The sequence below is a fragment of the Macrobrachium rosenbergii genome, chromosome 21 (genome assembly GCF_040412425.1).
Source record: "Macrobrachium rosenbergii isolate ZJJX-2024 chromosome 21, ASM4041242v1, whole genome shotgun sequence".
Lineage (NCBI taxonomy): Eukaryota > Metazoa > Arthropoda > Malacostraca > Decapoda > Palaemonidae > Macrobrachium > Macrobrachium rosenbergii.
In genome coordinates, this window is record NC_089761.1 from 18,478,144 (window position 1) to 18,492,191 (window position 14,048).

General features: G+C 37.1%; 1 protein-coding gene across 4 annotated transcripts in view; it reads left to right on the forward strand.

Moving 5' to 3' along the window:
* Nucleotides 1-9,211, forward strand: part of LOC136849743 (BTB/POZ domain-containing protein 6-B-like) — a 119,583-nt gene extending 110,372 nt beyond the window's left edge. For all 4 annotated transcript variants that reach the window (XM_067123132.1, XM_067123133.1, XM_067123134.1 and 1 more), the window contains 4 exons: nucleotides 590-823; nucleotides 1,296-1,391; nucleotides 5,344-5,480; nucleotides 7,197-9,211. In XM_067123132.1, coding sequence (XP_066979233.1) covers nucleotides 590-823; nucleotides 1,296-1,391; nucleotides 5,344-5,480; nucleotides 7,197-7,887 — 1,158 coding nt within the window. In that variant the 3' untranslated portion in view covers nucleotides 7,888-9,211. The remainder of the gene's footprint in view (nucleotides 1-589; nucleotides 824-1,295; nucleotides 1,392-5,343; nucleotides 5,481-7,196) is intronic.
* Nucleotides 9,212-14,048: the final 4,837 nt, after the last annotated feature.

Sequence of the window (14,048 nt, forward strand, 5' to 3'; positions counted from 1 at the left end):
ATTTGAACAGGCATATAACAAAGAATATGTGACTGAGCTTTTCCAAATCCCCTAACCAGAAATTTTAGGTTGAAGGTGGTTTTGGTATGAAAGGTAATGTTATTGTAATGAATCTCAGGTAAACAAAATGCAATATCCATCGCTAATCTAACTGGACTTTCTGGATCCAAAGTATTCACCTTGGAAAATATCGGACTAGCTCGTCATTTGTGTTCTCATTTATGGCTATTTTATTTTTTTATTTTTTCATTCTTAATATGTCCTCTTTCCTCACACTTAAAAGTATTATTTTGTAGAGACTGCCTTCGAATATGAATTACATTCCTTGCTTGTTCCACAGGAGTAGATAGTAACAATAATAATGAAGGCTATGAAGAGCAATCACGTCCTTCAGGAGTAGATAATAATAATAATTATGGCTATGAAGAACGATCGTGTTCTTGAAAGATGAAGATGAAATGAGACCCTTTTCTGGAGGATATTTTAAACACTAGACCAAGATTTACACTCCAGAAAAGGCTCTTATTTTATCCTCCATAATAATAATAATAATAATAATAATAATAATAATCTCCCCCCCCTCCCACAGGCCCACCGGCTCGTCCTGGCCATGAGCTCGCCCGTCTTCGAGGCGATGCTTTTTGGCCCCCTGGCTGAAGGACCAGAGCTGTACCTTCACGAAGATCCCCCAGAGGCGTTCGAGTGGCTCCTTGAGTACGTATACAAGGGGCAAACTCAGCTCCCCGGCGTCAGGCAGGCGGTGCAGATATACCAGCTGGCTAGCAAGTACCAGATGGAACCTCTGATAAAACTGTGCTCTGACGTAATTGTCTCTCGTAATTTTTTTAATGATTATTATATAAAAACTGTAAATACGATCATGTTTTAATGTGCATTGTCGTGATATATTATTGATTATACAATATATTTTAGAAGTAATTCCAATTTATTGTTCAAGTAATTCCCCAAAAATGATTCAAATAACTATCAGTTCATTTGAAAGAGATTAATGTGTTACCTGTTTAATTGCACTTTTCATATGTTTTGATGTAATCTGTACGTTAAACTATTCATTTGATCCTAACTATTAAAAATAAAATTTTTTCCATGTCAGATGTCATATCATGTCATGTCAGATGAAACGAAATGTAATTTTTAACCGTGATTACACGAACGAAGTTTCTGCCGATACCTAGAGAAGCAGAAATAATATAAGAGTTTAATGGTCAGATAAAAACAAATGTAGTATCACTCTGCCTTGTATAACATCATCTATTATTGTGGGTTTCCTGCAGCACCTGCGAGCTTCGCTGACAGCCTCCAACCTCCCCGAAATGTACGACACAGCCGTTTTGCTCGAGGACAACCAGCTTCTTGAACGATGCACAGAGGTGCGTTCAGCTTTCGAGTTGATTGGTATCTACTAGTTTGTATCGTGTAGCCACGGTTACTTTTCTTGTTTCATTAATTTTAATACAGAAATATTAAAGTTTATTTTATCTCTCGATTCACGTAAACAAAGGTGGAGAGAATTTGTTCAGGTTATAGAATATCTTGTATAGTTTTCGCTTTAGATAAATACTGTAATTCGGATGGATATCACAGAGTAATAAAAATTACATGTTTGAACTGATATATAGCGTGCCGGACATAAAATTGGGTATTTTATGGCCGTACCCCTTCGTGAAGACATGAAAGAATAATCCATGATATGGACTACTGTATAATGTGTGGGATATATATACAGGGCGTCCATAGAATCTCTTTACAAATTTTAAAATATACTACAAAAGCAAAGGAATAGAGAAATATGTGGAAATTATTACAAAATGAGGAGTAAATATGGAAGTCTTTTGCCTCATTTAATACATCGCTATATGGGCACCATTAGTTGCACGAAGCCCATCAGGACGGCACGCGATTTATTGACATGTTCTCTGTAGCATAGCCTCATTAATGGTGGCAATGGCATCCGTGATCTTTTGCTTGAGATCAGTGATGTCCCGTACCTCTGTTCAATACACAATATCTTTAACATAACCCCACAGAAAGAAGTCCAGGGGAGTGATATCTGGTGAACGAGGTGGCCAGGGAATTGGGCCATCCCTTCTAATCCACCAGTCTGGAAATGTTTGATTTAGGAACACATGAACATCCAGTCCCCAATATGGTGGTGCACCATCTTGCTGGAAAATGATGGTTGGTTGTAGGTCATGTAGTTGTGGTGCCACATATTCAGTCAAAAGGTCTGCAGTAATTGATGTCTCGTTGAAGAAAAATGGACCAATGATTTGATTGCACATGACCCCACACCATACATTCACCTTTGGACTATCTCGATGAATTTCCCTAGTTACATGGGTATGTTCTGATCCCCGGATTCTCACATTATGTGTGTTCAGTTTCCCTGAAACATGAAAGGTTGCTTCATCGCTAAAACAAACTCGGTTGAGCAATGTCCCATCCTAATAAATTCGTTCCAGCATGTTAACTGCAAACTCTTTTTGTCTTGGTTTATCATTTGGCTCGAGTGCCTGTATGAGTTGCACTTTGTAAGCGTGCAAACGCGTGTTCTTGTGTAGGACTTTGTGCACTGTTGACTATGGTAGCTGTAAGCGTCTGGCAGCAGTACGGATGAACTTTGTACGAGAACGATTAAAGGCTCGTCTTACACAATCGATGTTTTCCTCAGATGTTCCTGGTCTTCCACTCCTCCCTTTATCCAATATTGTCCCTGTCTCCATAGATTTCTTGTGCCATGCACAAATACTTAGTTCTGTAGTTTTGCTGAGTCTGTGTGTCCGACTTTGTTTCAGTAAACCAAGACATACGGTACATTGTGCCTTTTCTTGAGGAGCAGCCATTTTTTAGGGATTCATGTAACAGTACCTTTTTCGTCAACAGGGTACCTGAAATACACAAATGCAATGTGATTGAAAACTTTGATAACTGCTGGGTACATAGAACAAATCTGATTAAGATATCTCATTAATGCCTTTTGTAATGTACTTTTTTTAATTTTGTAAAGAGACTTATGGACACCCTGTATATATATATATATATATATATATATATATATATATATATATATATATATATATATAATTATAGTTTTGTCACTGATTCGCACGTGATTTTTCAGTACTTTTAAATGGTATCGTCGAATTCACTCTACCTTGGGAATAACTTGCAACCAAGGGGATTGTATACGACCAGGCTTGGAACCAATGACTTTTGATAGCCGAATGGATAAGGCACTGCCATATCTGTATCAAACCCAACAGCCATAGGTTCGAATCCAGCCTTGGATAGATGCACTTATATATGATTCCTCTAGGTGTAAAATATTCCCAGGATAACGTGAATTCCATATCAAAAGGTATTGCTGGTTTAATATAGGAAATTATAAAGAAGTCACTTGTGATTAATGACCAAACTATGTTAACATATAACCAGCTTACCGTTCAGCTCACATTGGGGAAATGGATTGATTTCGATTATAAATACAGACCCTGAATTCATCAAGAATATGTGGAGCAGATTCGAAATGGATTAATATTTCGATTGACAGGCGAATGTAGTCACTGTTATCTTTGTACCAAATGTAGAACAGAGTCAAATTCAACTTGACTCTCTCTTGATAGTCATATGAATGAGTCGCTGCCAAGTCTGTATCAAACCCAAAAGGCACAGGTTCAAATCCTGGCCAGGGTAGATATACTTGCCATGTGTAATTCCTTTTCGGAGTAAGTTATTCGCAAAGTACAATGCTTTTTATATTTGGGGCATTTGTGAATAAGTGCATGGAGGAATAAAAAGCTTGTTGTGAGTTAACGACAACGCTAATATAACTATCTATATGTTACCAGTTAGGACTCAACTATCATGGTAGAAAGGGATTGGTTTTGATTGTATGTTCATAACCTGATTCGGCAGAAATTTGCATAGCGGAGTTGAAATCAGCCTATATCTCTACTGATTTGCCGAAAGGCATAGGTTCAGATTATGGCCAGTGTAGATGCTCTTATTATATATAATTCCCTTTAGGTGTAAGTCATTTCCTGGATAAAGGGAATTCGATGCTAAGGCGTTTTTGTGACCTTAATATTTGGATGTTGACACCGCAATTTTTTGACAGCTCGTTTGTTTCATTTTTACAACAGTTTCTGAAATGGACTTACGTTGTGTTGTGTACTGATGGTTTGACCATTTATTTTCTTCACCCAGTTTCTGTAGTCGCCGGATTGAAGAGCTGAGTTTACTATTATGTTTCCTTTCTCAGTTTTGAGGGTGGTGACCTTCCAGCAACTTAGGAGCCATTTGAATGATCTGGAACTTTTTTTTTTTTTTTTTTTTTTTTTTTTTTAGCTAGGTCTTACTTCACACTAAACATTCACTGAAGCTTCTTTTGCTAATTGTGAAGCAATGTCTTCATTTTGAAAACGGACTCGCCACTCATCTTATAATATAAATACAATTTCTGTATTCGTTTGTTGTTACTCAAGTTGACTTCCTTATGTTTTATCATCGATAAAACTTGTGTCTGTAATAAGGCTTCATCTAGTATATATATATATATATAATATATATATATATATATATATATATATATATGTGTGTGTGTGTGTGTGTGTGTGTGTGTGTGTGTGTGTGTGTAAGTAGATATACATTTAGAGAGAGAAAGGGAGACTGTGTGGATTAATAAGAGAAAAACAACTCACAAACGAGAAAACAATAACAGTGCCGATTGCGACGAACATGTGCTGATAGCTTGTGGAACAGAATCGACAATAGTGAATCGGAAACGGAAAAGAAACGTAAGAGCCTCAACTATTCCGCGGTCAGTATGTCACGTAGAGAATCCATGAGGCTGGTGACTTCGTATATTGAGTCACATGAGCAGGGAGTGCTCCTGAAGTAACTGGAAGACTTTCTGTAATACTAATCCATAAAGACAGTACAGTGATGAGGTTCTAAATTACTTTGGCCCGATGAGCTTTCTTACGGTTTCTAATATGCGTATCCCCTTTCCGTTCCTCGTCATCGTCGTGTTACTTATCTCATCCTCACCTGATAAGTGAGGATAAATTCAGTGTAAAGAAGTTATGGCCATTCATTTGCTTGGTCGTAGTTCAGTTTTCCCGTACTCTGACAGTGTAGCAGAAGAATCAAATGCTCACATGTATAGGGTTGACCCCAGTCACGTTGCAACGTTATTGTATTTTCTAACTTAAAGCGTTTTTTTTTTATTTCTTAGTACATGTATTACCTTTCATAAGTATTAATCTCTTAGTGTTTATTTGGTTACCTGGTCTTTATTAATCTACCTCTTAATTTTTTTAGGTCGTAAACCGTTCCCCGAGATCGGTGCTGACCTCTCCAAGCTTCGGTCGGCTGAGTCGGTCTGCCCTCAGCCATCTCCTGCAGAATCCTCTCCACATCTCGTCGGAAGTTATCCTCTTTGATGCACTGGTCACATGGTAAGCCTCTTGATCAAGAGTAAGACTTTCCTTCCTTTTGTAATGAGTCGTGCACCTGCGCTTATCTTGAAGATTTTCCATGTAGTCTCTTACAGGAAACTTTTGCTTGTTAATGGAACCCTCCCGCCGTCACCAGTATCCAACGCCTGACACTCACGCATGCATTTGGTGGCCAAAGGAAGCTCGCACTAGATAACCATTTCCTGAGCAGATCTTTAAAGCCAAGCACTTTGTCACCACCAACATGACAGTTGATTCTCATCCAGGTTTCCTTTAACCAACACCTTTTAGTTGTGCCCTCTCTGGCGCCGCCTTAACGGTCAAATGAAATTAAACGTTGGTCGGACTTAGAGCCTCTCTTATTTGCGTGCTTTTTGTAGTTGCCATTATGCACCAAGGCTTTTTCTCTAAGCTCTCTGCTTTAATGCCAGAATCTGCATTCACACCGAAATTACAGGCCCGGGATTTATTCCCGCAAATCTGTAAAGTTTTTACCATTGCAACAGAGATCTTAACCTGTAGATACGGTTGGATTGGCCTGCACCCTTCTGAGCATGCTATTGTTTCGTTGCTTGTGCATGTTCTTGTTCTAGCTTATTTTGAGGATTCAGCCTGACGACTAGCCATTAATAAGGCAACCACCAGTCATAATCTGAATTGCCATCCATGAAACCTTCCTTTCATTTTTAATAAGTCCCTGTTTTCTGCACGTGTAAAAGCTTGTCAGTTATTTGCTGTATATTGCCAGCAGTTAATATCAGATCCAAAATCCAGTTTACTTACTTTTCGGTTATATCTCCAGTGAGACCCAAAGTTGAGTTATTCGCGCATTGTACGACCTCGAGATCAAAGTTTTGGACAAAGTGCAAACAAAAATATGCATGTCCATGCAAATTAAATTAATCGTGAAATTTTTTCCCGCAAAGCTATTGTGATATTAACAATCTTTTGAAGGCTGCCACCTTTTGCAGAGTGGATGACACTTGTCAATCATCTGTTCAAAATCTACAGAGATAAAAATGATTGGGATTCTCTTTTTGCGGTAGCAGAAATAACAGTAAATTTTTGGTAGTTTCCTTTAAGGAAATCTTGAAATGTAAAATGAACATCTAAGTCTTGATGTTTCCTTCTAGTTACATTACCATTATCATTGCTGACATGGTTGAGATGTAATTGTTTACCAAGTTGATTTTCATGGAAATATTTTCCAGTATATTATTGTAATTCCAGGTTTTGCTTTGATGTACACTAACTTAGAATGTGTTCTCTATGCATGCTGTGATTGCATGTTGCTTCCGGATCCCAGTAATTGAAACTTGTTAAGATGATCACTGGCTGCGTTTGATAACGGTATGGATAACCCTGAATCTGTAAACAGTTGGCAATGTCCATTAGAGTGAGAAAATCACTGCTAAAATTTTATGCTAGTTCTAGATCTTTATCTTTTTAATTGTAAAATTTAGCTGAATTTTAGCGAGGTTAATTCAGCACGATACCCTCTAACTATAGCAGCAACCTTTCTTTGTTAATAGAAAATAAGATGTGCCCGTTTAAAATATCTAAAACCTGCTTTCCCATGCACTGAAGGTTGCTATTCCAAGTCTCCTGTGCTTGCATTTTGTTTGATTGGGCCACGGAAGATTATGAGTTCCTGACAATAAACTTATCGGATATTTGAAAGAACCCAAAATACCTAACTTCCTCGTCATTCCCCAGGGGAAAGTGCCAGCCCAACTCATCAAGTCTGCGGGAGGAGATCAAGGATTTCCTATCCAAAGTCAGGTTCTTGGTGATGACTACCGACGAATTCGTGGAACACGTGATGCCTACGGGCGTCCTAACGCTGGAGGAGATGAGTGACATCCTGATGAACATCAAGCTGCTGACCAACATCCCTTTGCCATCTCTCTGCAGCAGCATCAGGGAGAAACGGAAGCTCTACGTCGAGAACCTCATGAGGACTCTCACCCTGACCACCATCCACCGCTTCCCCAAGCAGAAGAGAGGAAGCTCTGGGTCCCGTCAGAGCATCCTCGTCCACAACACCCACGAACAGATCCTCCTGATGAACTTCAAGACGAATGTCAACATCCAGCTGGGAAGGATAACCTGCAAGGCTCTCAATCCGACCTCTGGCGGCTGTCTGGTCGCCGTCAAAGACGGTGACGGCGAGGTCATTGATAGTGGCACATCCGACGGCCACAAGTACGAGGTCTATTTCGACACCCCAATAACGATTGAAGCCAACATCCCCCACAGCGTCACGGTGTGCATGGAGGGTCACTGGCCCAGGGGGGAACTTGGAGAATTCAAAGCCGCCGACGACGACATTGAGGCGGAAGGGAACATCGCCTACACCGAAGGAAGATCTGGCACAGTTCTTCTTCATTATTGGTCTTTCAATTGAGTTACTCTCTTGGCAAAGCATTTCAGTGTTTTTTTCCCACATCTGTGATTTCGATACCAAAAATAGGTTAAGCTTATTTATTACTTTCTGGTATTATTTCGTTCTGTGAATAATTTGCTAGACTTGGAGAAAGGGTTCTTAAGGCTTAAGTAATGCAGCGAGCAGTACTCTTTTTCGGCCATAAGTTATACGGGCTTACAGCAGCCATCTTTGCTGTTCTTTATGAATTTTTGTTCCTGTGAGCTTCTGATTTTGTAAAACAATGACCTGTTTATATTACACGCTTAAAGTTTATCCCATTATTTATACTGTAGCACTTTTATGCAATAAGGAAAAGAATGACACTGTCGCACAATACTGACATTTACCTTGCCTTGCTCAGACACGAGAAACGGCTCAAGAAACCTGTACTCCATTGTAAGAAGGTTTCAGATTAATTTAATTTAGCCAATTTTGACAATCTAATTTGTTTTTATTAATATTACTATTATTACATATTTAGATGACGATGCAGTGGCTATGAAGCTTTGGAATTTTTTTTAAACTCCAATGAGAAGGTGAATATGACAATAAATGCTTGTTTTGCCATTTTCTGAAGCCATTCCCACTTAGTGAAAACGGCATATTGATGAAAATTATCATTATCATCACTACTCCTGAGAACTATGCACGTGTAGCATCTGTCGTTCTTATTCCTTTACACAGAGATGATGAGAATCATCATCCGCGAAGCTCAAACGATTGTCTAACATTAGAGTGATATCATATTTTATAACGAGATCAATAATTCAGTTTTAATTTCCGATATATAGAATCATGATAACCATTAATAGAAGTTGAGATTTGATGCTTCAGTAAACTCAGTAAACTCTCTCTCTCTCTCTCTCTCTCTTTCTCTCCTCTCTTCTTTTAAATATACCGAAGTTTTCAGTTGTAAACTTTAAGCTTAAAAAATATTTGTTTTAGTTCAGACTTTTAGAAATTCATTCAGCATATGAAAATAATTTTAACTGGAAACATTTATTACCTTATTATCTACCAAAATATTGATAATTACTTTGCCTCCTCTTTTGTATTACCAACATTAATTTTCTCTCTATACCAATGACGTCATTTTGAATATTTTCGAACCGAACGATCTGCAAATTGAAAATCTCCTGTTGATTATAATAACCGATGTTACATATAATCGCCCTTTTGGACTTTGTAATAAGGCTCAAATTCCAAACCAACATTCGGTCTCTAGTGGTCCAGTATTGACCTCATTACTAAATTTACCCAGCGTTATATCGTCCAAAAGTCAGGACCCCCAAAATAACCGAAATTATAAACACAGAAATTAAGTGAATCACTTAATTAAAAATGTACTGATAATAGGCAGCCACGTATTGCTACTGCGTCAGTTACTGGTAAATATTTATTGTTTGTGTTTTAACTGTATGCTTAAGATTTTCTACTGTATGATATAAAAACAAGAAAAGACTGATGGATCAATAGATACATCATCTAATCTGATGCATATATATATATATATATATATATATATATATATATATATATATATATATATATATATTATATATTATATATATATTATATATATACATATATATATGTATATCTATATATGTATGTATATATATATATATATATATATACATAAATAGATATACATTATATATATATATATATATATGTATATATATATATAAATTAATTATAATATATATATATATATATATATATATATATATATATATATATATATGCCCACATAGTGTAGGTATTGATTTTGATATGTAGATAATAAATAAACCTAATGAGAAAGTAGTGTTTTATGGAGCTGACGCCTTAAAAACACGACATATAAAAGGTGTATCATTTTGTAGGATTAAGTTTCATATATTTTACCTAATTTTATCTAACTTTGTTGTGTGTTTCTATTGATCATATTTTCTGTAATATACAAAATATTGATTATCCTTTTTTACGAATAAGGAGTGTAATTAGTTATAAGTTATCCGTTCATTTTTCAGTAATATACATTCCAGCAGACATTTTATGTATATTGTATAATATATACATATATGTATATCCAATTACATATTTCCCTTGGTGAGGGTAATGAAAAGAAATGACGTCCTTATACAGATGAATTTCTATTTTACACTTCCTTGCTTTGCTCATTTTGTATTTATATTTAATACTAAGTCCAATTTCAAAAGATTAAAATTTGCAAATCTTACTTTATGGGCACTGACAAGAAACGCATAAGATCGTTACCTCTGGACTCAAGAAAAATAATGAAAAGGAACTTGGTTAGTTACGTGGTGGAGATAATGTTGATGGTAAGGTCATAAAATGGCTTGATAACATGTTGAGGTTAATGTCCTCTCGGAAATGATCGAAGTACTTTACTCATGAAAAACTAACGGTAATATCCCGAAACTGGTCTGATAACAAAGTCAACTGCATCACCATCGTGTAATGTTCACAAGATAACCTAGAGTCATAAGGAGAGAAAAATATGGGAATACTTTGATCTTATTATTATTATTATTATTATTATTATTATTATTATTATTATTATTATTATTATTCAGAAGCTGGACTCTATTCAGGGGTTATTGACTTGAAATTCAAGCTTCCAAAGAATATGGTGTTCATTTGAACGAAGTAACAGAACGAAGAAGCGAAGGAGGAAACACAGATGAAGAGATCAGTTATTAGAAAAGAAAAATAATTTAACAAATGAATGAATAAATAGATAAAAATGCAATTGAATTATTAGAATACAGGGAGAATTGTTTTAGGGTAGTAATGCGTTGCATCTTCGCTTCAACTTTTGGGGTTCGAGTTGCGCAACATCCTCAGGGAGACTGTTGTTTGGTCCATATAGAATATGCAGTGAACTTGATGACTGATTTAATTGCAGTGCATAGTAGATTACTGCATGTTTTATGTATTAAACTCCTCAGTTATCGGAACTTATCGCAAGCGAGGAAAAGGGGCAGCTGAGTTACGCCCTGAAAGATAAAGAGTTCAGCGAGTAAACTTTTTTTTTTTTTTTTTTTTTTTTTTACAGATTAGATATACCACGTCACCTCCTTCGCACGTCGGAGGCTAAGGTTTACAGTGCCGGCAGTGCACCTCGCGTGGTGCACTTAGGCATTACATAAGGTTCTTTGCAGCGTCCCTTCGTCTCCAGCTGCAACCTCTCGCATTAGCTTTACTATACCTCCGTTCATTTTCTCTTTCTTCCATCTGACTTTCCACCCTCTCTAACAATTGCTTCATGGTGCAACTACGAGGTTTTCCTCCTGTTACACCTTTCAGACCTTACTGTCAGTTTCTGTTTCACCACTAAATGACCTCACTGGTCCCAACGCTTGGCCTTTGGCATAAATTCGAAATGCATTACAATCCAATGTCGATCTGCGTAATTAATATATAAATTGCAAATTCACGTTAAAATTTTAGCTTTTTTGAAGATTGCCCACAAATGGTGTGAAGAAATGTGACAGAAGGTAGATCTCAGTGTTTGATCTATTCAAGACTTTGGAATTCCTCTACAGTAGCTCTGTTTTCCGGATAATTTCCTGGAATTCCATACCTGTACCTGTGGTCCCTGGATTTTGAGATTTTTCTTTACATACGAATAAACGTCTGTTTAAATGCGGTTTGGCAGGTCCGGTAATATTTTTTATTACTTGATCCAGAAAATTTTATTACCTGATCCAGAAAATAAAAGGACCAGAACGGTCCTTTTATTTTCTTGAAATGTATTCATGACTTCCATTTGATTTTTATTAGCTCAAATGGCATCAACTGTGTATCCAGTGTCGATGACAGCAGTACGCCTGCCCTAGTTTACAGAAATCAGTCAGTTAGTCAACTACTTTTAGTTCGTCGAATTAAGAAATGAAAATCTAAGATTGATCTTCTGGCATTTCGGGTACAAAACTAACAAATCGAATTGTGATATTTCAGCATGTTAAACTGAGCCAAAGTTATACGCTGTTCTTATTCATGACGGTTTTATGTGCCAGAAAAATCTGATAATACCAGCATCTTGTATCGAAATTCAGAAAAACTACATTAAAGAACGTGTTATATATATATATATATATATATATATATATATATATATATATATATATATATATATATATATATATATATATATATATATAGAGATAGAGAGAGAGAGAGAGAGAGAGAGAGAGAGAGAGAGAGAGAGAGAGCGATACATACGTTCTGGAGGGCGGATATCCTGTGTGTATGTGCACTTCTGCACTCTTTCATGCAGTTGCTGTATTCTTGTATTAGTGCACACGGTACTGAAATACAGAATCTGCGAGAATGCAGACAGTCAGTAGCGTTCAAACAGCGTCCACAACGATACCGCTTGATCCCAAATGGTTGATCAGTTCCCTTTCAATAGTGCTAGTTTTAATCTTGAACCCTCCGTGGCAATTCTGCTACCAAGGCATTCGTTACGATAAGAAATTTCTTTCTGAGAAGAATCGGTGATAAGAAGTCGATGACGGAATGGAAAGATACGGTTATTTTTCCTAGAGTGAGCTCTTTCTCTCCTCAGCCATACCAACCCTTATCCCTGCCCGCCTCTCTCTCTCTCTCTCTCTCTCTCTCTCTCTCTCTCTCAGTACATCGATTTCAGTATCTATTCTTTGTCTGTTTCTATAACTTCAGTTGCTTTTACCCCTCACTGAAGTTTTCAGAGAACCACTCACCCCCTCAGCCATCTTCGAATCTGTAAACGTTTTCCTTTTTTTAACCTCCCAAGCATGGAAATAATTTTATACAACCACTATTCTGGTCACTCAGTTCCTTGATAATTCTGCTTTCATTCATGAGCTCTTCTGTTCTGTTACTTTTGGAAAGTAACGTTATCTTTGCAACAAAATATTAAATGGAAAGACGAGGCGTCAAAGCCCAATATTTCGAAAATTATGCGTTTCTGGAGTTTCTAGTGCCATTGAATGCACCACGAGAAAGCCTCTCTCGTAAAACCCCATCTATTTACTATCCATTGCAAAATAGACTTGATGTACCTCTCATCTTGTCTTCAGACATATGTGGTTTCAGCTGCCATAAGGTTCTTACCAACTCTGGAGTAGGCTATGCTCCACTCCCAAAAGATGCTATAGTCATAAGAGTGCTGTGTCACTTTTTTCAGTTGAAGCATTTTTTTTTTTTTTTTGCGTTCTACCTTATACTGAATACATTTCTGCTAGGATAAAACTCAAACCGGGTGTCTGAAATCAAAATAAGATTCAGTTTCTTAATATGACGGTAGAGAATATACAGGTCAACTTTATTCTCACATGAATTTTATTTTTGTGAATTATTGATCCATCGGTGGATTTTATAACATCGACTGAAGAATCGAAGATGAACTTCTTTATGGTCTTTTTTCATGGTGCTATTTTAAAGCGTATGGCGTTACATGTTGACGACGTTAGAAAAAAATAGGCTTCTACAGCAAAGGGCCGCTTTTCAGCCAAATTTTTGGCCGGCTTGCAAATGGCCGTATATTGCCATTTTGCCTGCCTGTTGGTTAGTTGCTTGGCAACAGAAGGAGAAGTCTGGGTAACCCTCGAAAAAAACCCAAGCTCTCTATAATCATTAAGTTTGTCGTCTGAACTTTCCCATTTAGTAATTATGTGCTAAATTGGCTCTTCTGCTGCAGCCAGAATAATAGGGTATTTTAAGCAACAACATTGACTTTTTTGCCAATGTGCACCAGTCTGGAAATTCACGTTCTCTGCAGTTCCTCTTTGCATGATCAAACCATTCATAGAGTTTCTCTTTGTAACAAACCATTAGCCAGTTAATGATCCATTCTGTACATAAACAAATAAACACACTAAGAGGCGCTTTCATTGCAAATGAGGGCTCGTTTCCTGTTTTGGGACCGAGGTTCGCGTGCGTTGAAGTTAACTACCGGTTCTCAGCATCATGAATCTGAGCCTCAGCGTGACTCCAGACCAGACATGGCGTGAATGCACACGCGACGTATTCAGTAAATGAGAAAACGTTTCTTTTTCATTTATGCCTGTTTAATCGTTTACCATTTTCCCTTTTTTATGTTGTCCTAATAGGAACGTTTGGGCTTACGTATTTACTTATCTGTGATT